Source organism: Octopus sinensis, linkage group LG1 (assembly GCF_006345805.1).
Source record: "Octopus sinensis linkage group LG1, ASM634580v1, whole genome shotgun sequence".
NCBI classification, from domain to species: domain Eukaryota; kingdom Metazoa; phylum Mollusca; class Cephalopoda; order Octopoda; family Octopodidae; genus Octopus; species Octopus sinensis.
Window position 1 is genome coordinate 100119344 of NC_042997.1, and position 25313 is coordinate 100144656.

At 33.8% G+C, this 25313-nt stretch overlaps 1 protein-coding gene across 2 annotated transcripts in view; it reads right to left on the reverse strand.

Moving 5' to 3' along the window:
* Positions 1-18363, reverse strand: part of LOC115216319 (tubulin polyglutamylase TTLL4) — a 35921-nt gene extending 17558 nt beyond the window's left edge. Inside the window, exons 1-7 of one of the 2 annotated variants that reach the window (XM_029785534.2) lie at positions 18234-18363; positions 13031-14212; positions 6473-6561; positions 5354-5536; positions 4979-5089; positions 3349-3425; positions 2145-2339 (exon numbers count right to left, since the gene is read on the reverse strand). In XM_029785534.2, coding sequence (XP_029641394.1) covers positions 2145-2339; positions 3349-3425; positions 4979-5089; positions 5354-5536; positions 6473-6561; positions 13031-14145 — 1770 coding nt within the window. In that variant the 5' untranslated portion in view covers positions 14146-14212; positions 18234-18363. Of the gene's footprint in view, positions 1-2144; positions 2340-3348; positions 3426-4978; positions 5090-5353; positions 5537-6472; positions 6562-13030; positions 14213-17789; positions 17946-18233 lie in introns of those variants that run through there. The other variant, XM_036503284.1, reaches the window with a different exon arrangement.
* Positions 18364-25313: the final 6950 nt, after the last annotated feature.

The window sequence follows — 25313 nt, forward strand, 5'->3', positions numbered from 1 at the left end:
TGCAACTGTCTTGTGGATAGAAGGGAAAGTGCATTGGCTACTGTGGTCCTACAGTAGGAACAAGATGGTCATGTTTGTAATGACTGTTCAGTCATGGATGAACAACCATAGCAATATATGCTGTTAGTTCACAGATGTTTAATCTACAAAGTAATGGCTTGGCTGCTAAACATTCCCAACTTATACTATGGAGACACTCTTAATCTATATCTACAATGTCCCTATATCATTTCTATAGTGACAGCCAAAATTGCAAGGGTCCCACTCAGTTAAAACACTTGCAGCTCCACAGATAGTAGCCAAGCATGACCAGTGAAGAGATTTCTGACTCATATTGTATGGACGAAACAGGAAATCTGCAAACTACAGGCAACCCATCTACAAAAGAATTCTGAATAAAATCTAATACAAAGCAAAGAAGACACTTTAGTCCTGTATACAGCCTCTATACTGCTGGTGGCATAAATGCACCCAATCAACATGCTGCAGGGATTCTAAAGATGCGAGAGCGGAAGCATTGCAGATGCTGTATGCAAGAGGTGAGATAATAATAAAGGAAAAAACCTCTTGGCCTGACTCAAGCAAAGAACATTAAGAAATTATTTGGAGTGGACAACAGCCCAAGACCAGTATGTTTTCTCTGAAGCAAGCATACTGTTCACAGAGAAATAAACAGACACAGTAATCAAAGCAATTAGAATAATTAAGCTACCAAGGTTGATATCCATATGGTAGAAAAGGCTATAAAAAATATGAAGGCAAAGAAAAGTAGTAAACTCATTAGGAATAGTGGCTAAGCTGCTGAAAGCAGCCATCAAAGTCCAACAATACTGATTACTTGTTTAGTCAATCAGTTATCCTTAATGACTGGTAATTAGTTATCCTTAATGACTGATAATTTCTATCTACCTGCTCCCTTCAGATTTAATTTAATTCCTTAAATTGATGACTGGCATGAACTGCTACAAGGATAAAGGAGCTGATTTGTAACCCTTTCTTAACCAACCCTCCCAAAACCACCCGAGAATATTTTTGGCTTATGTTAACCAACCCACCCAGAACCACCTGAGATAATCTATTGATATTTAGATGAGGAATTTCAGCAGAAATCTTGTTAGTACATTTATGAAAACACAGGATATCACTGTATAAACAATCAAGTTACAATGTCTAACATTATTTGATACGATATCTAAGCTTTGCAAATTTTTGGAAATATCTTTCCATGTCAATTTTTTTACTATGGTCAAAAAATGGAAATCAATTTCATGTTATCAAGTAGCAAATTTGAATGATTTTTGAAAGATATGGAGAAATCTAGCAAAATATATGGCAAACAAAAAAACATATATTACTGTAAATCAGATATTTTGGTTTTTGAAAATGAAACAAGCGATTCTCACAACAGTTCTGAAAGCGATGAAGAAAATGAATTTGAACCTGGAGAGAGAATTTGAAAATTGTTTTACTTTGTGATTTTTAAGAAGAGACTGAACCTAGCCACAGTCTTTCCAAGGAAATGAAATTGTTAGATTTTTTTATCTTTGTTTAACCCTTTGGCATTCAGATTATACTTATCATTTTTAATACTTATTCATATTGTTTTGAATTAATCATTCAATGATGGGACTGTTTATGATCTGAATGACATTGTTGGGTATGTGTAAAAAGCCAGATCTAGCCAGTTAGAACATAAGACAGGTAGGACATTTTGGGCCAGATATGGTTGGTTTAAATGCTAAAAGGATAAAGCAAAATCGCAGAAATGAATCATTAAGCTGAACATAAACTTCTAAACAAAAAAAGGGAAGAATGCCTTTAAGTACAGGTTTTTAACCATAGCTTATCTGGAGCTAAACAGCAACAAAAGCAATGTTATTATTATAAGCAGCCACAAAAATATGAGAATCAAAAGAAAAAGCCTTAAGTATGAAGTTAACAAATGAAATCATGAAAATGGGATAAAAGCGTCATAGCTAAGATGCAAAGGAATTTAGTTTTGTAAAAGAGTAAATATATTTCTACTGAACGAACTGCAGAGATAATTCCTTACCTTTAGAGTTTACTTTCAAATGCATGCATCAGAAAACATGACATTTCCAGTTATTAACAATTGGTTCAAAGAAAGGATATAAGCCACTTACAGGTTTAATTATCCATTTTACTCGATTTCCACCATCATCCCAGTTTTTCTTGAAAACTTTCAGGTCAGTTGGAAGAATGAATGTTTGTGGAAAAAATCCATATTCTTTTTTCCCAAAATGTGACTGCAGTTTAGATAAATTTCTCCACAGTTTATCTTTGCGGCCTATTTGAAAGGATCCAGGAAAGTGATTAAGCTGCAAGAGTTGTAAAATGAAAGTATACTTAATCTTTTAGGAGAATGAAATAAATATCAAAATAAATATTAACAATCATAATTGTAAAATTTGTACAAATATCTACATACAATAATAGGCACTTGACAACAATGCTCCTTCACTATAACCCTAACCTAAAACACAATAGCTACACATATATCAATATCTCATATCTCCACATCCTATGCATAAACAATATACAAGAGACTGGATAATTTCTGATAAACCCTTCAAGCAACTGGTACACTAAGACCAAGATTTATCTTTAAAGTCACAAAATATTTAAATCTGATCAGTAGCTGAATGGTAGAAGTTCACTAACTATAGACAACAGGTGAACTGTTTCTTCCCCCTGCTTTTCTATTCTATCATATCTACATTATCTCAACCCTGAACTAGCAAACTGTGTACCACCCTAATCCAATTCTATCTGCATCCTCTCGTCATCTTGCTTACCACCTAAATCCCACACTAGTGACTTTAGTCAACCATTCTTTGCCAGAGTTGCAACAGTCTGTCCTTTACTTTCTCTCAACAAAGAAATTAACAAAACACACATTTTGGTTGAGTCATATTTACTATTTATTAATTGCATATGCTATTAAATTCATTGTTTCATCAGATTTTAATCCAGCAATAACAAAGACTTTTTTTGTGAATTATTGACTTTTATCATATATTTAAATGCACTGAGTGTTTGAACTTCATTAGCTGTTAGCCCTACTATCTTTAACATTTTATCAAAATTAAACTTTACAAAGAAAATTCCTCTCTAAAATTCATATGCTAATTCTTCACACAGCAAATGTAGTGCAATTTTATTATATGTGAATATTAACAGAAGGTAATAGGAAAAAACCTGCTAAACTTGCATAGGTTTTTCTTGTTTCAGATATCAACAAAGATTACAGTTGATGGAAATATAGCCACAGAAAAAGACCACAAAATGATGAAAGTAAAATATTCACAAGTTTACACAAAATCTTACTTTTTGAAAATCCCGGAGAACTCTAAAAGCTTGGCTTTTCATGTGTTTTCCAAAACAACCAATCCAATCATAATGTTCTGACAAGATATAAATATAACATAAAAATAAAACATTGAAAATGATTGGAAAAATACAACAGTAAATGTACAACAGTTAAGCTGCTAAGGTACAAACTTCAATGGTTTTGGAGGTAGCACTTGGTCATTCAACTAACTGCTTATATCCCTTTTTGTTAAGCAAAATGACTTAATTTGTAAAAACATTTTATATGGTTCTTTTTGCATGCAATTATATTTGTGTGTGTGTGTGTGTGTATCTTTCTTTTAAACATCAGTATAATACCTGAACATTTTATAAATACAGAGAAATTTATATGCAAAGTAGTTTTTAAAAATGTGTAAAATTTGAATGAAATTGGTTGTGTAGCTCTCAAGTTTTAGGGATTCACACAGACACACACATTCTCATCTTTATTTATATATATATATATATATATATATATATATATATATATATATATATATATATATATATATATATATATATACATACACACACACACACACACACATACATGCACACACATGTATGCATATATATGTACAAATATACAGACACATGAGTGAGTGAATGAATGTGTGTTTTCTCTTTGTTTTGATATTTGCACACTCATTATCACTATTCATGCAAATGTTGTCAATTTTTAAACATGCCCAGTCAATGAGTTTGTTTTTCAAAAAATAAAAGGGAGAAACACTACCATGCTTGTAAAAAGGTGATGGTTGGCAACAGAAAGAGCATCCAGGCATAGAAAATCTGTATTTAAGTTTTACCCAATTCACTCATGTAAGTATGAAAAATGTTATACATAATATATATACACACACTCACACAATTATGAAAGAACAGCTATGTGTGAGATTATTTTATATTTGTACATTGTTCAAATGTTAAGGCAAGATTATTAAGTAGCTAAGTTACCATGCTTATCAGTACAAATTTACTGTTGACATTTTATTACATCTTAGGATAAAACTATTTGTTTCAGATTAACTAGCAGTCAGACATGAATGATCAATTATCAGGAAGTTTACCTCTGCCATTGTATCTACAGCTCTTCTGATTACAGATCTGGTGTATATCTACCTAGAGTATGAGTGATTGACACTAACATGTTGGAACATTTATTTTTATAGCCTGGTGTCCTTTCTGATACTATCAACAATATTGTGAAAGAAAAAAGTTAACTTATTACTGCAGCTATTTTACATGTATACATGCATAATATACAGATATATATTGGTTTCAGATTTTGACACAAGGAAACAGTTTGGTTGGAGAGGGACTAGTCAATTACATCAACCCCAATGATCAACAAGTGCTTATTTTATCAACCCTGAAAAGGATGAACGGCAAAGTCAATCTTAGCGGAATTTGAACTCAGAACAGAAAGACAGCCAAAATACTACGAAGCATTTTGTTCAGCATGCTGAAAATTCTGCCAGTTTATGGCCTTAGATACGGGTATATACTACAACTTTTAAAAAAATAACAGCAATGGCTTGCAAATTAATGACACCTTTTCAATCATATCAAGCATAACTAAATTAACAAAATAATGAAGTCTTACTGTTTGTCAATTTAAAGCGAGCTCTGACTAAAGCTGATTTTACCACAAGGGGTGTGATAGGACTCAGACGCCAGCGCAAAAGGCGATTCATCTCCAAAGAGAGACTTTCAACTGAAAAAGTAAATAAAATAAAACATCTACTATAACGATGATGATGATGATGTACAACATGGTCTGACCTTTCTATATAAAAACTAAATAGTTAATTTTAAAAAATCATATAATTATTATATCTATATACTATAAACAAGTGTATGCATCTAAATATTCTTTAAATGCTTGTTTGTTTTTAAGCTATTTTGAAGTTAGAGATTTGTTAATTTCTTAAAGATAAAAAGAGTGATATGAATAAAAGTTATCAAAAATAAGCTGTACCTTTACATCCGCTGTAAACAAAATTTATAGTTGGTGGTACATTCAGGAATAAGCTGGGAGTAAGAGCTGAACACAAAGTAATAGCTGGTGTGGGTGAAGAAGAGTACACTTTTTCCTGGCTAACATGAGACTCAGAACTTAGTAATTGCTTAGATAGAAGGCTACAGCTACTGACTTCATATTCTAAAATAAATACAAAATTTTAAAAGGTTTAAAACAGCTTTGAAGAAAAAAGAAATAAGCATTAAAAAATTAAAATTACACATATCACTGCCATTTTCATGTTTGAATTTTTTTTTTTGCTGGAACATCTTTTATCTCATGCAATTCAATCTTGTCCATGAGATTCTAAGACCTAACTTTATCATTTTTTTGCTATGGTCTTACACTACCCTCAAAAGTTAGCATACAACACTTTCTCCAACAAGATATTGTCCATACTATAGCAACTGGTTCTGTTGTACATGCTGGCAGAAACCTTTAACAACCAGTTGTTCTCTCCATTCTCTTGCACTATAGCTCTGATGTAGGTTGACACTGCACATCCAACAGATCACACTCAGATTGTTTCTCTTCTTCAGCCTCATTCAATCTTTGATATTTAATGTTTAAGCCTCACAGCCATGTTGCATTAAGTGTTATTCATACCACATTCACTTTACCTTTTATACACAGAGAGAAACCCTTTGTTACCAACACTTTTCTTTAGCTAATAAACTTTATAGTCAACTTCAACACAGAAGTGTATATATTAGATACATAGTATTATTTCCTCCAAAGCTGTATTATTTTATAATAAAGGAATAAGTTTATAAAGTACAGAAAAATTATTTTAACTCTTTAGCATTTAGATTACTCTCAAATGTAATGCTTATTTATTCACATTCATTTGAATTAGTCGTACATTATCTCATAACACGATTTCAATGGTATGATTGTTATTTCTAGAATAATATTGCGTGAGAGGTCAGATCTGGCCAGTCTGAACATAAACCTAGCAGAATATTTTGGCCAGACGTGGACAGTTTAAATGGTAACAGGTTAAACAAATTACATGAAAAATATATGAAAAAAAAATATATATCAGATTTTACAGAAAGAGGGCTACAAAAAATTTACCTTCATAATCTGAAACACTTTCTTCGGTCAAAGAATCGTCAGATTCTCCTTCAGAATTAATTGTTGTAGTGTCCCCATCTCCAAGTAACCTTGCATTGAAATAATATAATAAATACACTGGTGATAATCATGATACAGAGTATTATTTTATAATTATTATAATTAAAATTTTTAAATGTTATGGACCAGAATCCATGCTGATGTTAAGCTGGTGTTTTGTGTATATCCAACCAAGATTCTAACAGAATTTTGATGGAAAGTTTTCATTGGCTTAAAAACCAATAATTTTTTTAATCAAATAATCAAAGACATTTTCAAGTGAATTAGCATAAGAGGTTAGAAAACAACAAGCTACTCAGATAATATATTTGACAGTCAACTGATTTAGGTGAACATGCATGAAGCCATAATAAAAATAAGATTGTAAGAAACTATTGGACAAGTAGTATGTATCATCATCATCATCAATCATGGTTTTATTTCATCTAGCTTGCTAATTTCATTGAATATGTAATGTTATCCAATTCTTTGTTTTCCTTATCTATTTTGGTTAGGGAAGAATAATATTCAGTATTGTAAAAAAAAAAACATCAAATTTCATTTCCAATGAATTTATATTATTACCAGATTTTTTTCACTCTTTACTTCATAAAAAGTGTAGGTTTCTCCAGGTGCAAAATTTTAAACTACAAATGCCTTCAGTTTCCTAAATGGAAGAAGCAAGATACTAAAAGCATCTCTTACACAACCACAATATAGTTCACATGAGGCTCCTGGTAGTTTGCTGTGCTTCAGAAGATACATCAAGCTATGTAAAATCCTAACCTTGCAAGGCTCATAAGTGCTGGTGTCATGTAAAAAGCACCCCTGCCTGTGCTATATATAAGCACTCAGTACAAACTGGAAAGTGGTTGGTGTTAGGAAGACATCCTGGTGTAGAAACCATGCCAAAACAGACATGGAACCCAGGCAGCTCCAGCCAAACTGTCAACCCATGCCAGCATAGAAAACAGACATTAAATGATGATGATGAATCCACAGTTCTAAGAAAAAAGGAAAATGTTTACTTGTCCATAGAAGAAAGCAGGGTGATGAGATATGTAGCTTAAGTCACAACTGCCCCCATTCAGCCTAGCTAAAAATGATTTAACCCTTCAATGTATACAGTATCATACATAGCATATGCCAGGTGATTTTTTAATTAAACATGTATCAATTCTTTCATTGCAACAAGGACATTTTTAGTTAGGCATCAATTTTATAATAACCAGTCAGGCAGCCATTTTGGCTACTTAAAGCAAAAATCAAGAAAATTTTTCTGAAAGCCAAGAAAAGTCATTTGTTCATTCACATTTGTCTTAAATAACAAGACATAGCCGAGTTTAATGAGAGAAAAAAATTACACATTTTCAGTCAGATCACATATGTAACACTATTTTCTACAACACAAAATCATACCATTTTACTTCATAAACAAAAATATCAATACACTTGCTATGTTTTGGATATAGCTTGCTTTTGTTGTGACTCAAAACTTGTCACATTTTTGTGTATGTTAGTGTCCATTTTCAACTTGTATTTCACTATCTATGTAAGAACACATGAACAATCGTTTAATGTTTGTTTTCCTAGCACAGCATAGGTTTGATGGGAACTTTTAATTTATGGTAAGAAGTTAAAGCTGGATGCCCTTCCTGTAAGCAACTCTTAACTGATTATCAAATAAAATATTTTTTATTCCAAAAGTGCTGATCAGTTGTATTGTCACCATTTTATTCAGGTGGTGACAAGTAAAGCTATGAATGTCAACATTTGTATACACACACACACTCAATAGGCTTCCATACAGTTTGTCAAAGAAATGACAAATGACAGGCAGGCAGAGATCAAACTAACTAGAATTTCAAATTTCACATATTGGCTTGTTCTACCAGTGAAGGAATATTTGCCTGCTAGTGTGTTTATAGGGAACAAAGCCACATGAAAAGCTTGGATGTACATGATAGATTTTATGAAATGTTAAATATCTCTATAAATACATTTTTTTTTTCATTTAAAATAGAAAACTAAATAAATGGTTAATGATCAAAAAACAGATTCAGCAGTCAAGTTAGTAAAAGGATTGATGAAATGGGAGGTTTCGGAGGGAGTAGAGAAAAGAAATACATGAGATAAAAATCCTTATTAGATATGTCACTTAAGATCAAGAAAAAAACATACCTTAACATAGTTGGAACGTTTACTGCTGGTGTGACTCTATACAGGAAGAAAAATCAAATTATGAAGATCAAGTTGACTGGGACTTCATATTTCACATGTCAGCTTATTCACTCAATGAAACAATGTCAACATTTGTATACACACACACTCAATAGGCTTCCATACAGTTTTTATCTCATGTATTTCTTTTCTCTACTCCCTCCGAAACCTCCCATTTCATTAATCTTTTTACTAACTTGACTGCTGAATCTGTTTTTTGATCATTAATTGTTGCCTACAATATTATATTAGCAAGCAATCATTTTCATTTGCATTAACCAAAAATGAGATTCTTATGGAAAATTTATAAATATAGACATGTAGATCTCTTTCTACTGAGATATATGGTTCAGATATTTTTAGAAACTGGCAGCCATAGTCATGCATGCTTATTTAGTGAATTAAATTAAACTCCACATGACTTATTTACTTTTATTAGAATAACATTGTTAGTCGGTCCACTTAACAAGCTACCTGAAACTATGTTGAGGTATTTTTTTTCTTGATCTTAAGTGACATATCTAATAAGGATTTTTATCTCATGTATTTCTTTTCTCTACTCCCTCCGAAACCTCCCATTTCATCAATCCTTTTACTAACTTGACTGCTGAATCTGTTTTTTGATCATTAACCATTTATTTAGTTTTCTATTTTAAATGAAAAAAAAATGTATTTATAGAGATATTTAACATTTCATAAAATCTATCATGTACATCCAAGCTTTTCATGTGGCTTTGTTCCCTATAAACACACTAGCAGGCAAATATTCCTTCACTGGTAGAACAAGCCAATATGTGAAATTTGAAATCCTAGTTAGTTTGATCTCTGCCTGCCTGTCATTTGTCATTTCTTTGACAAACTGTATGGAAGCCTATTGAGTGTGTGTGTATACAAATGTTGACATTGTTTCATTGAGTGAATAAGCTGACATGTGAAATATGAAGTCCCAGTCAACTTGATCTTCATAATTTGATTTTTCTTCCTGTATAGAGTCACACCAGCAGTAAACGTTCCAGTGTTTTTGTTTCCTTTTTAAACTTTGCACAGAGATTAACACTTGTTTTGAATGAAAAAAATTGTGCTCAGTCACTACTGGCAAATATTGTCTGGAAAGTGGCACACACAACTTTCAAATGCATTATAACAAAGTCAAACTTCAATTACAATTCAAGCCTTATAATACTCTAATTTGCAACATCACCAAACTATCAGCTGTTACATATCCACTGGTCACAATGCACTTTGCATCATTTTAGCTTTCAAATGATGCCACCTTACAGCTAGATAAGCCACCAACATTGCCCCTAATTAGAAGTTACCCATTTACAGCTAAATGGACTGGAGCAATATGAAATAAATTATTTTACTCAAGAACACAATACACTGGCCAGGCTGGAAATTGAACCCACAATCACTATATCATGAGTGCAATAATAAATAACTTCAAACACATTCTCTACAGTGAAAAATACAGCCAGAAGCAAAATCTCCACTTCCCTTTGAATTCATTTAAAACATTCTCACTAGATTCAAACTACAGTTTCAATAAAGTCTTTTAGATCTTGATGAAAATGCAAAAGAATTTAAAATCTTTCAAAATCTATTCAACAGCATTATTAGGATAAATTTTGGACCTGCCTATAATCACACCCCTCATCACTATACTTATCTCTATATCTCTCTTATCCATTATGAGACTTACATACAAAGAACTGTGTCGGATTTGTTTGTACCTAATACACCTTAGCATAATGATTAGCAAAATGGAATGCTGTAAAAGACATACCCAGCCATTCATGCACAGCAAAACAACTCAAAACACTATCATCACCCCTTTTATCCTGTACTAGGTAGAGCTCCCTCCCAAGTCATATAGACTCAAAAGGCTGGTTTCCCGATTTCTGTAGTATATATATTTCCCATTGGATGGGAATCCGGTCTGTCACACAATTACTAATTTTTGCTAACTGAGCAGACTGGAACAACATGGAGTCTTTTGCTCTAGAACACAATGTATCACCCACTCCAAGAATTGAAACCACAATCTTATGATCTTGAGTGCAACACCCTTAACTACTGAGCTGCATGCCTCCTTACCTTGTACTGCCAGTCATCATTTCCTATTCCAAGCCATTCATAATTGTTATCCACTTTCCTTTCTACCATCCTCTTGTGTCAGGCACTCTCTTTCTATTATCACACTTGTTCTCTCTCTCTGCTACTCACCATCTGAGCCAAACTGTCTTGAGTGAATGTTCACACCACAGAGTAGTAAGAACTTACATCTTTAGGGATACTGGGCAACTTCCATAGTGCTGGTGCCATGATAAAATGCACCCAGCACACTTCTGGGATGATTGCTGAACAAGCAGGGACAGCATAGGGGTGAGAGGAGCATTCAGTCTTGTCAAAGACATGACGATTACTCCAGTGTCAATGCCAGCAGATGTGCTGGTACAACAAACACTCAGAATGTACAGAAAATAGACTCTTTCGAATGTCCAGAAGATCCTTAGTAGCAGATAGTTTGTTACCCAGGCAACCAAGTTAGCAGTGGAGGAGGAAACTCTGAAAGCATAGTTGCTAGAATAAGGGGCTGGGTAAAGTTCAGAGAGTTGCTACCTTTGTTCGTAACAAGGGCCTCTCCCTCAAAGAGGAAGGCAGATTGTATGATATCTGTGTGTGAACAGCTATACTAGATGGCAGCGAAACATGGGATGTGACAATAAAGGACATGTTAAGGCTCGAAAGAAATGAAGTCAGTATGCTCCACTGAGTGGGTAATGTCAGAGTGCATGTATGACAGTGTAAATGATTTAAAAGAAAAACTAGATTTCAGAGGCATTAGATGTAGTGTGCAAGAAAGAAGACTGTACTGGTATGGTCATGTGATGCATATGGATGAGGACAGGTGCATGAAGGAGTGCTAAGTTCTAATTGTGGAAGGAACCTGTGGAAGGGGTAGACCCAGGAAGATATGGAACAAAATGGTAAGAAAGGATCTTCAGATATTGAGTCTCACTGAGATGACAAGGGGTCAAGACTTCTGGCAATATGCTATGCTTGAGAAAACACATCAAGCTAAGTAAAATCATGGCCATCCATACATACAAGGATGGCCTTTACAGCCATAACTCCACCACCATCAACACATAATTCTGCTCTCTGGCAAAACTCACTCACAAACCATCTCCACAAAACCCACTGCAGTCCCTTCTAGTTCCTTTCAAAATCATTTGCTATCTAAATATCTCCTCTCATACTCTTATTGTACATCTCTTTTCCCTCTGTACTACTTATACTCCCTATCCCATTATTCACTCTGAGTAGGCCCTCTCACTCACTCTGACTGTCTTTCTTTCTCTCACTTTCCCCTGCTTCCTTGTCCTACTGGTGTAGCCAAATATCCCCTCTGTAGTAAGACAGCTATCCTTGTTCCTTTATCATATTCGAACTTCTTGCTTAGCACACAGTCACTTCTCTCGATTCCTCTCCTCTTAGCTGAAACTTCTTTGCCTTACAAGCCACTCAGTGATCTTGTGGGTACTGGTGCCATGTAAAATGCACCTATGCCAGCATCATATAAAAATCACCCATGCCAGCACCACATAAAGGGCATCCATGCCAGCATCACATGAGAAGCACCCATACCAGTGCCACATATAAAAGCAAGCATGCTAGTGCCAAGTAATAAAGCAACCAACCGTTCCAGCGCCAGGTAAAGAAGCACCTATGTTAGCACCATGTAAAAAGCATCCAGTACACTCTGTAAAGTGGTTGGCATTAGAAAGGGCATCCAGCTGTAAAAACTATGCCAAAACAAACAACTGGAGCCTGGTGCAACCCTCTGTCAAGCCATCGAACCCATACCAGCATGGAAAACAGACATTATACGAGGATGATGATGATGAGTACACACCATTAAAAAGGGTAACCAACCATAGAAACCAAGCTAAAAAATGTAGGAGAACAATAACTTCTACTAAAGGCTTGAACCACAACAACCCAACTAAACCATACAGCATGGTAAGTGGATATAAAATGATGATGGTGAGTTTAATTAGAGTAATATTAATGTTTTCTTTTTGGATTAATTAAAAAAAAAACTACACATTGATATCAAATATTATTTTCAGGTTTTTCTTTCACTCAGAAATAATTTTTAGAAAATAAATCTAGTGCATACCTCTCTCTCTCTCGCTCGCAAATTGAAATGCATAGAGATTTTTTTTTTTTTAGTGTCTTCATTCATTTAATTTGCTACATAATAAACATTTTTGTAATTGAAATTGCTCTTACCCTTTTCTTAAACTGTCACTACTCTCTGATCCAGCATCATTTGCAGCTTGAAGACAGTTTGTTTCACTGGTTTGGATGCAGATGTCTTTTTGATGAACACGAAGGTTTCTCTCAGTTAAAAGACATTCCTCCTTTGGAGAACAATTAATATTGTTGGCAGACATTGCAAATGGTTTAGTTCCTGGCAAACATTTCTCAGGCTTATAAGCTATATTATAATAAACAGTTTGTCCAAATGTGTAGATCTTTTTTTTCTGTAAGAAACTATTATCACTCTGAATAGAATGGTTTTCATTAGCAAGCAATTGTCGACTTTCAACATAGGAAACAGCAGGACTATAACTCAAATTTCTCACATTTAAAGATATATCAGGAATTTTGGTGAAGCCACAACCAGGCTTAGGAATTGAAGAAATATGCTTATTAACAGAAGTTAAAATCTGGACAGAAGATGTTGATATTGTAGAGAGAAAAGCAGATTGTTTAGAAAAAGAACTTGATGTAATTTGTTGGAGTTCTTTGGAAGAGCTGCAAGTTATTTCTGATTTATTACATTTACTAAGAGGATACTTTTCAGGAACATCATTACTTGCACTAGGATTCTTTAAAGTAAGGCTTTGTGGTTTAAGAAAAAAATTGACATTTGTAGGAAAACTACTACTGGCTGCCATTGTTGATGGAATTGGATCTGGATGGCTTTTAGTTGGATAAGTTCGGGAGGAAGACAAGCTTGAATTAGATTCTGACATATACAGACCAAAATCTTTAGCACTGAGTGGTCGGGAATAGGGACTGGACGGTATAGATTTTTTGTTAACTAAAGAGTCACAGGTTTTGGAATGTAAACTATCTTGCGAGGTAGAAAATCGTTGGTTATGGTAAATGTATTTGGACATTTGGGTAATTGATAAGGGATGATGTGTATTGTTTCTAAGACAGTTTTCTCTAAAAACATGGCAATCAGACAAGGGATAACTTGGGCCATTTCGATGAAGAGAACTTTCAAAGGAAGCTTTTAACCAACATGGAAATGTTTGTTGCTGTGCATTAAATTGCTTTTTAATGGAAACCTCATCTAATCCAGAAGTAATTTTGCTTAAGTCAGGTCCATTCATGGCCAACAATATTGCTGTTGGTTAAGTTCACTAAGTGTCATAAGCCTGTTCATTCCCACCATACTTCCTGAAATAAGAGAGAGAAAAAAATTTGATTACAAATAAATACAAAAACAAGCAATTTAAACCCATCTGAGACTCTCCCTGTTCTAAAATACAAACATCCTAAAACCTCATGTTTAATATTCTGAACACCAGCTTAATAACTGAATTATTTTACTAAATCTGTCATTAATATAGGGGAAAAAAACCAAGGCAGTGTATTTCAACAGATTCAGCTTTGATCATATAATGCTTAAAATACCAGGTCTCAAGAAAATCAAGAAAGCTAAAACCAAATATTAATGGTTGTAGAATTTGCAGCGTGAAAGAAATCTTACTTGTCCCATACATTTGGGCTCACACTTAGTCCATTCCTTTTAAATTTTGTAATCGTTTCAAACAAAGAACTGAAATTTTTAGCTCAGAATTATGTATAACTGCTACCAGTACATAAATTTGAAATCGTTTTATGAAGTCTCACTTTGAATGTATTGGGGGATATGTCCAGATTTGATTTAACAATTAATATTCTCTTAGAGACTATGCCCTTTTTTAAGCAGCTGGTATTAAGTGGAGAGGTTCGGCAAACTCTTCCTTTACACGTTATAATAGGTAATTATGTGAGCCATTGCTATATTTAATGCCAGGTTTTGCAAAATTCCTAAAACCTTTAGCACTCAGATTACTCTGTCGTGTGTCATGTTTATTTATTCCCATTGTTTTGAGATATAGATAATGAGGTTATCTATTTTAAGAATGACATTGCAAGGTAGGTGTGAGGCCAGATCTGGCCAGTTTGAACATAAAACAGGTAGAATATTTTAGGTAAATATGGCTGGTTTAAACATATCTCACTTTTCCTGTTTCTGTTGATTAGATATTCAGCTTACCAATAAACTTTGCTTTCAAGAGAGAGAAACTTTTCATGTTATTGGCCTTTTGCACATTTCTGAGGATTGCTGTTCTTTTATATTTGTTTTCTGGATTTTTATGAAATGTCTTATATTCTATAAAATTTCTTTCCTTGCAGGATATTTCTAGAATCTGGATTTTTGGTTCTTCATTTTACATCCAGTTTTCTATCCTTACTTGGGTTGGACAAGTCCTCTTCCAAGATTACATCCCACCATGTTGTCTTCCTTTGTCAACTCCTCCCTGCAATTAGCTTTAACTACTTCTGTTTGTCTTCCTCTTCCTCTGGTTCTTTCTACATGCATCTTTTTGGCTCTTTAGTCATCTGTATTCATCCATATGCATTACATGAATACTCTGAATGTTATGTTTATGAAGAAAATATTTATACGACTTCTGTATTTCTTGTAATTTCATGTTCTATCAGTTTTTGATATATTCAACTCATTACTTGTGGAAGAATTTTGTAAAGTCTAATTTTGTAAACATCATGTTCCTTTGCCATTTTCAATTGCAACAATCTTGTGATAGTTGTCTAATAATTGGGAAAGGCACAATGTTTTCCTGAAAATCATACTGGTTATTTTTGAGTTTATCAAATTTAATAATTCACAAGTTGCTTTTTCTGAATACTTTCAGAAATTTTTGTAAAAGATGTCCATCAATTTTCTGGAATAATATTCACTTTCAGTCTTATTGTTTTGTTTACATTATTTACATTTGACAGATATTTGTCCTCATCTTGTTTGTTGTTAACATGTTTCGGCTAATATACTCTCCAGCCTTCATCAGGTGTCTTGGGGAAATTTCAAACGTGGGTTCTCATTCCTCAGGTATTGCCTTAGCCTTTCATCTTTCTAGAGTTGATAAAATGAATACCAGCCAAATACTAGAATCAGTATAATCAAATCAGAATTCCTCTTCAAAAGAATCTGGTGATTTGTGTATTAATTATTCTTAGCTTCCCTACTTTGCAGATTCTTGTACTCTTTCAACTAGACTGTCTATAATTACTTCTAACATGGTCACAAGGTTCAGATAAAATTGGTGTCTTTAAATAATTTGTCATCCATTTCAAAGATTACATCAACATATAATTTTGAATAAGGTACTCTGTGCATATAAGACAGCACCAGTTCTTCCAGCTGGCACTAAAATGCTTAATTATTATGCTGTCATACACATAATTATACTGAAATGTGATAACTTGCCCAAAATATAGCTTTCTTTAGAAAAAGGTGTTTTTGCAAAAACAATTTCTTGCGACAAACTCTCTTTCAGTATATCTTCATAGATATCTATCTGCATAAGTGTCTCCAGTGAGTTTTGTATCATCGCCTCCACTACGACAAAGTCGAATACGATGAAGAAAAACCATAATTTTACAGAAAAGTAATTGTATCTCCTAGTTTTGCTGTTATTAACATTCGAAACACTTGGGTAGTTATATTTGTTGGATCCAAGCTGGGTGGTTTATAGGATTTAGTTCACATACTATTGTCACTTCAGTCCATTAATAGTTATGTTACCAGAAGAGCCTTGGAGACGAAGCCATATTCGTGTTACTTCCTTATGTACAAGTATAATTGATTCTATTGGCTAAACCTAACAAAGGAAATCATTATCTAACGATTAATTTCGTACGATATGCACCAAGAGTTTTGACCGAGTCCGATTCAGTTAAGGAATTACAGGAGTTTTATCAAAGGCTGTACATTTCCCCTCTTTGGTGCACAAACAGATTCATTCTAAAAACTTTTACTGAACTTACATGTGTCGATGACCAAATCTTCATTATTCTACGCTGCCTGATTTAAGAAAATTCACATATACTCCTTTTGGAATCACACACACACTACAATATATATATATATATATATATATATATATATATATATATATATATATATATATATAAACTTTAGTCTAATTCTGAAGTCAGTGAGCTAATGTGCGAATAACTGCTGTAGGATCTTAACCCTGAATTTTTGCCGTCTTAGACCTCCGAAATAAAACTACTTTTGATTATTAATAGTATACATTTTTAAACACAACTAACGACTTTTAACAAAGAAAATAATCGATAAATATAGCTTAGTCTAGCAATTGTACAGTCAGTTCAGTTATGCAAGTCATCTTACAAGCAATGTTCTTTGTTTCCAGTTTTCCATGAAAACAAACAAAAAAATCCTTTACAAAAATTGTAATAGTAATAAGTGACAAAAAATGCTTTATCTAGTACGAGAAATATATAAAAAAAAGGTTAGAGTTAAGTTTTGATATAGGAATGTGAGAAAATACTTTGAAAGTAAGGCAGCAACCTGTTGAACAAATCAGCTGAGTTGAGTGTCGCAATGACTATCTATGGTAGTCAACATTTACCGTAGTTTGGGCTTCTAAGAAACATACCATATTTCACGTTACAAACAAAAATTTGAATAATAAAGTTCATGAAACCGTGGGGAGATGTTGTAAATATTGAATCGACACCTATTAAGAAAACCGAAAGCAAATAATGATGAATTATAAGATACATAGATATGTGTATATACGATTCTGCCATGTGGCAAGAGTCGGAAAGGAAAAAGACGCCGCTAAAACAAAATCGATTTATAACGAACAGGGTTTGGGTTTCTATTTTTTAAGATATTTATACGTGTCTTTCTTGTTTAAGTTTAAAAAAGACTTACATTTGATGACGAAGTATTGACAATTTACCAAATTGTCAGAAAGGTGACGAAACACATCTATATATATATAAATATATGTATTTTTTATACTAGTGACAATATCAACTGCTGCTTCTCTGAATTTTTGTTTTTCATTTTCCCCTTAGAGCGATATACAAATTCCACCAGACAAATGACAGCACGTGGTAAGCACGTAAATAAGCATCACAAGTTCGATTCATGCATGATGTAACGCAAATTTATAGCACGTTTAGTAAAATGAAATACAAGACAGTAAATCGTTATCACAGTTTAATGAAAGTATTTGTGAACTTAAAAAGGAAATACGTAACTGGTAAATCATGACTATAACATTATTCTACAAAATATAAGCACTGGTAATAAAACAGTAAACTAAATTCGCATAGAATTTATGATGTAATACTATGACATAAAATACCTTACCTTCAGCGGCCACACCAACAAATCAACGCTGCTAAGATACGTCCTGATAGTGAATAAAAACTTGAACCAATTGAAAACGCAGTCACATCACGAACCTCCAATCAACGCCAATGTGACATTTTCATTCGAAATTAGCGCCAAAGCATGAAAGGCGAAGGGAGTCTACTCTCAGTATGTTGATTTTGTTCACTAAGAACGAAAAGCAATTTTGTAAGAAGAAAGATTATAATTAATTCGTTCGATTCCTGACTCTTTGTTTTATCGAATCTGAAACTTGAAAAGTAGACGGCTGTCTCTGTAGAGTGTTAGCTCGACAGTACTGCATACATTCACGTATATGTTGACATGTTAGCCCTAGCTTTCTCTTTTACTTTTACAATGTAAAATATATTTCGTTCGATTGACAGAAATGTACATATCGAGAATATATATATACACGCGCGCACACAGACACATTGGAATCCGAAGAAAATTTTGATTATAAAACGAAGGGCAGCATGTGTATTCGACACATACGCATATATAATAAGATGACTTGATTTATTTGAAATTCTCTGCTTCCATAGACTAGAGCAAACACTTATGGTTGGTACCAACAAGTAAGGAGAAATCATCTCAAGAATTTCCCCAAAATTGGCATGCATGCCATGAGGGAAAGGACAGTCGGATTATTTTAAGACTAAAGGAGAGCTGTCCTACTTAAACCTTCAACAGAAGCGACACTCGGACATTTACAAAAAAAAATTTAAGATATTCTTATTCATCTGGCCCCTCTGATTTATTTTTCTTGGTTCATTTTCATTTCATTTATGCAAATTACCTAGAACATGAACTTGTTTAGTCAAGAAGTTTATTTTTGTTGTTTTTTTTTATGCCTAAGTGTCTTGTCTACTGAATGTAAGGTATGACGGCTGCTGTGCTGATGACGCCTATTGAATCAGAAACATGTCTTGTCTTCCTGTAATCAAACTCTTTTCCTAATGACATGTAAATCATGGAGAATTCTTGAGATTATCTCATTTGGAGTTTGTGCTCATTGCAGTAAGCAGTTGGTCTACTCTCCCCTCTCTGAAAATTTTAATAGATCAAGAATTGTAAATTAGAATCATTAGAGCTAGATACATGTTGATTATTCATTATAATCACTTTGAATTTATATCCTGTATTGTCTGTTGGATCATGTTTACACAGCTGTTATATTTATACACATACGTAATGTGATTGCTTCCTAAATCCTTGTGTGAGTGCTTTTAAGAGTGACTATGCACTCAGTTGTAATAGATTACTACAGAGTTTGTATGTAATCAGTGGTGTTATGTAATTGCTTCTTAAAACCCAAGACAAGTCTTTTCCAGAAATGATCTTATAAGTATCAGCAGTTTCCTCATCAACTAACTTCAGTGATGTGAAGAAATCATAAATTAAGTCTTGTTCTCTGGAACAAGACCATTAATTTAAGTTTACTATCAATTAATTGTTATACATTATTATGGAGCTGGTGAGGAGCATTTGTAATCATTCATAAGCTTTCAGGAGAGGAGGGAATAAGTGGTGTAGGGTTTCTTTTTCCAAAAGATACCATAAGCATAAGCAGAGTTGAATAATCAAGGAATTATTTGTATAATGATTCTCAAAATATATCAAGAAATCAGAGGTACTTTCTTATTATCAACTACCAATTTTTATATTTGTTAAAGGATTATTAAATAATCTATTACACTCCTGAAATGAGTAATGAGAGATCAATCAACTGGAATAACTATCACTACCTCAAGGAGAATAAATTGAATGATTTTCTTCTGAGAAAGGATTTTTTTGCCCAAAGCAGTCAATTTTTTACATTTTTACCCTCCAATTCCTTTAGTAAAAAAAAATTGGCTGCTGATAATAGGTAAGTATCAAATCAGGATACTCCTATTATAATTCCATTTGCATCTCTGATGGGGCCATCTAAGAGATGGCTCAAGATAGCTTTTTGAGTCCTGGGAGACAGGACTGCTCCCAAAATTCAAAGAGGCTGTGAAATTAATTTCTTTTGACTGAGAGGCACAGCAGATAACCACAAGCTTTCTGAGCCCCAGACTAATGTACCTGCTAAATCACATCTCATATAAGCCCTGTCTGTCATGTATTAAATGAATAGATTGAATACTACACCCCCACCCCCCAGTTAAGGGATCTTGTCCTGCTAGTTAACTGAACTCAATGCTACTAGTGTCACATAAAAAAACCACCCATTACGTTCTGTAAAGTGGTTGGCATTACGAAGGGCATCCAACCAAAATAACCATGCTAGAACTGACAATGGAGATTGGGGTAGTCTTCTGATTTGCCTGTTCCTCCCAAATCGTCCAATCCATGCCAGTATGGAAAGTGAATGTTAACTGATGATGATGTTTGTGTGCACTCTTGTCTTGACATTGTTTGAATGAGCATCACCATCTTACAAGCAATGTTCTCTGTTTCCATTTTTCCATGAAAACCATGTGTGGCCATGGGAAAATCTTAGCTTTTTTGAAACATGATGTTTGGTGACAAGATGAGTATCTAATTAGAAAATCTGTTTCAAGAAATTCTGTCTGAACCCCTACGCAAACAGAAAATTAGATGTTAAATGACTATGATGATGTGCAAATCTCTCTAATATTCTGGATAAGAGACACGTATTTGTAAAATATGTGTTTGGGTTTGATGCCACTGTGCAGTATCAAGAAGAAAGTACCATCTAATATGACCTCGGGCTGATCAAAGCAAAATTTTAATGGAAATTGTGCAGAAACTCATCCTGTATATATATGTGTGTGTGTGAGACTCTGTCTCCTCCGATTTAGATTCCTAACTATTCCCACATTTTGCGGTGCAGTTTAACCAAAAGCGGGTATCTTATAGTCGATATTCATATCGAGCCCTTCTTGGTATTAGCACGCATCTACGATGAGTCTACAATTTTAAAAAAAATTTACCATCATTTTTCCACATTTTTAATGATTTTTGCTTGGGTTATATAAGGGAAGTAACTCTCTAAAAGTACTTATATAGTTATTTCCCTTACAAACCTGAGCAACGCCAGGCGATACTGCTAGTATATATATATATATTTAATGTTTTTCCATGCTAGCATAAGTAAGACAGATATTTGATGTAGGATTTTACAGCCAAATGCTCTTCCTGAGTTTGAAGTAAGGGATTATTTTTATTTACAGAGGGTTTTGTGCTGTGTGGGGACTGGTATGCCAAAGAACAGACCTAAAATTTCTTTTGCATGTCATAAAAGCAACTAGAAGAGATTGTTGTAAGATTTGCACTCTAGCCTCAAAACTCACCAGGAACTACTCAGACCCATCAAGTTCTCTCCAAGGAAGTACCTTACTGCCTATAAGACACATCATATGGGGAAACCCCTTTGAGGACAGAATGGGCTCGAGGCTTCTCACCTGAATGGTGCAAAGTTGTCATCTACTGGTGCCATGTAAAAAGCACCCAGTACACTGAAGTGGTTGGCATTTGGAAGAGTATCCAGCCATAGAAACCATGCAATAATAGACAACTGGAACCTTGGCAGCTCGCCAATTGCTATAAACCCATTCAACCCATGCCAGCATGGAAAGCAGACATTAAGGATTAGGGTGATATACATATAGATATGACTGTAGTTAAGAAGCTCGTTTCTCAACCATAAGATTTCAGGTTCCTACAGAATAGTACCTTCAGTAAGTGTCTCTTACTATAGCTCTGGGCCAACCAATGGCTTGCGAATAGATTTGGTTGGCAGAAATTGAAAGAAGTTTGATGTGTGTGTATGTATGTATATATATATATTACATTATTTACATTTGATGTCCTCATCTTGTTTGCTGTTAACACAACGTTTTGGCTGATATACCCTCCGGCCTTCATCAGGTGTCTTGGGGAAATTTTGAACCTGGGTTCTCATTCCTAAGGTATTTTTTGATATTATTATTATTATTCAAGTCACTGCCTGGAAGTGAACTTGGAATCTTGGGGTTGGTAGCCCGCGCTCTTGACCACTACGCCATATGCCTTTATGGTATTATATTTCAGTGTCATGATTAGCAAAAGCAAAACTGGTCGACAAACACAATACACTTCCACTTATAAAATATATTAAACTATGTAAAATGTGTGCATTTTCCTTCCTATATTTTATATATATATTTTTTGCATTACAACTCACCATGTGGAGATAATCGAAATTCTCCTCCTCCCTTTTCTTATTACTTATAAATATATATATTTTATAGTGGAACACACTTGTCCAAGGCACCACACAGTGAGATTTAACCTAGAACCATGTGGTTGGGAAGTAAGCCTCTTACCACACAGCACACTTCTTACAGCATTAAGAGTTTTTACCTCTTATCTCTTGCAATATAGGTGCTTCAGCATCCTCAGTCACAATTAGTGACAATTAAATTTTTCCTTTATAGTATTTTATTGCGCCTAGCTGTTTATATCAATTTTTAATATATGCATTAACATTTCACTAACTTTTTATGGCAAAAATATATATGCTGACAGCTGGATTTAGTGTTTGAATATTCACTGCTGATGAGCCTATGACTAACAGGCAAAAATAGTCTAGTGATCCTAGAGAAGCTCATGGGATAATTATCTTCCCTGTTAGTGTGTATATATTGCACACTTCTTACAGAAATAATTCTTATTTCTTGCAATATAGGTGACAATAAAATATACATCAAACAGACCCCAACGAAGCTGGTATTATAGCAGGACTTATATCATGTAGTTACATTGATAAAAAGAAAGAAAGAGTACAATGAAGTTGCTATGAGTAGTGGAAAATCCAATGTTTCAAACAGTGTCCTTCTTCAGGAAAAAGTAAGAAGGAAAGAAATCCTCTAAGTTAATAAAAAAAAATTGCTGCAACTGATAAGGAACACAAGGCTATGTGAGCTTCATACATAAAAAAACGATGGGAGTAAGTGTAAGGAAGGAGTAATGGAATAAGGAGAAGCAGACAAAGTCAAAAGTGAGATGAAAGGGAAATGAAGAAAAGGTTTACTTAACAGATGTAGGAGTAGAAGGGAGAAACAATTCCCCTGTTTCTTTGAAATGTGGATCCATGGTGAGTGGTCCAGGTTTATAATAGAGGACTTTTGCCCAAGGTGCTATTCAGTAGAACTGAACCCTAAACTTTATTTCTGGAAAAAGAACATAACTACACAGCCATGCCTATATATGATAGGTTGATGCAGGCATGGCTGAATAGTTAGAATTGAAATTGCATGGTTTGGGATTTTGTGTCACAACACCATGGTATGTTTTACTGTAGCCCTGTACCAACCAATGCTATCTAAGGGAATTTACTATACAAAAACTGCAGGAAACTGATTCTGTGTATACATGGATACTGATATATGTATGTATTTATGAGTGTGTCATTTGTTTTCAATCTGCCATAAAAATATGTCTAGCAATGGGGAAATATTACCTTACTTGAAAACAGATGAGAGTTAGTGGTAGGAAAGGAAACCAGCAGTAGAAAATTTGTCTCAGTGAATTGTGGAAAAGGGTGGATAATAAAACAATGATGATGATGATGATGATATATATATATATATAATTATTATTTGAAGGAATAAAATCCAAACATATATATATAGAAGATGGAATAAACAGGCTTTAATTACAAATCATAACAATTGTTTCTGTGCAGTGGTAACAGCTGTTAGTTGCTGAGGTTTTCCATATCATACTATTATATAAATTATTTTATAAATAGTTATATAAATAAATATGATCCCACAGCAACTGTGTACTGGCACGTCATCAGGTGGGTTGCTTTGAAAGCCACTGCTGGATCATGTTCCATTTCTCATCTTATATGCCTTTGCATAGTTAGCATTCTCTCTTCACTGAGTTGCTTATAGATTCAAGGCAACTCAAGTTATAAAAATACTGAAAAAAATAATGCTAGTAAAAATATAAAATACAAATTACAAAACAAATAGACAAAAATTTCTGAATAGAAACAGAAATAAAAATCAAATGTGTAAATATAGATCAAAACTAACATTCTGTATTTTTATTCTATCATATGTTTCTTTTTTTTTTCTTCTTCTTAGACTAGAAGTATCCATTACCTCTATTGTTTGTAACTGTTTTACTTCAAATGATCTAAAGTTATCACTTTGCCCCAGCAGGATATCCATTTGTCTGTCAATCCACTCTTAAAACTTAATTTCAGTTATCCTGACACCCATCATAGTCTTTTAATAGTCATTAAGATTCTTATCATACATGAAGAGATTTAATCGCCTTTACCCATGTACACATACAGATGTTTATTCACTCAGTGTATACATAGAAATACTTATGTTTGAATATACATACATACACATACACATTTTTATATCTGTACATATATAAATATACACACTGTCATTTTTATACATGTACTTCTACTATTAGCTGCCAAACTTATGAACATACCTACTTATGTACATATACACCATCTACTGGCAATTCTTGTTTTATATCTTTTGGTTAAATCAATGTTTTTACTCTCACACCTAATACTTTTATAAATTTTTGTTCCATACTAATGTGTACGTCTGTATCTAAACATAGCAGTAATGATACCAAAAAACATAACAGCAATTTATAGCAAATAACATATTACTATCATTTCATGATCATCAGCACTTTCAAATTATTATAAAGCATCAACCGATCATGGCTGTTGCCAGCCTCCTCTGGCACCTGTGTCAGTGGAACGTAAAAAGCACCCACTACACTCACGGAGTGGTTGGCGTTAGGAAGGGCATCCAGCTGTAGAAACACTGCCAGATCAGACTGGAGCCTGGTGCAGCCTCCTGGCTTCCCAGACCCCAGTTGAACCGTCCAATCCATGCTAGCATGGAAAACGGATGTTAAACGATGATGATGATGATTACATAAGACAGGTAAACAATAATACTAACTTATTGATAATAATCTTATGTTAAGTTTATTTTTGAGTCAACAGATTAAAATCACTTTGAACATTATATATTATTTCTAAGTTCAAGAAATGAACTTTTCAGTCTATGGGTGCAC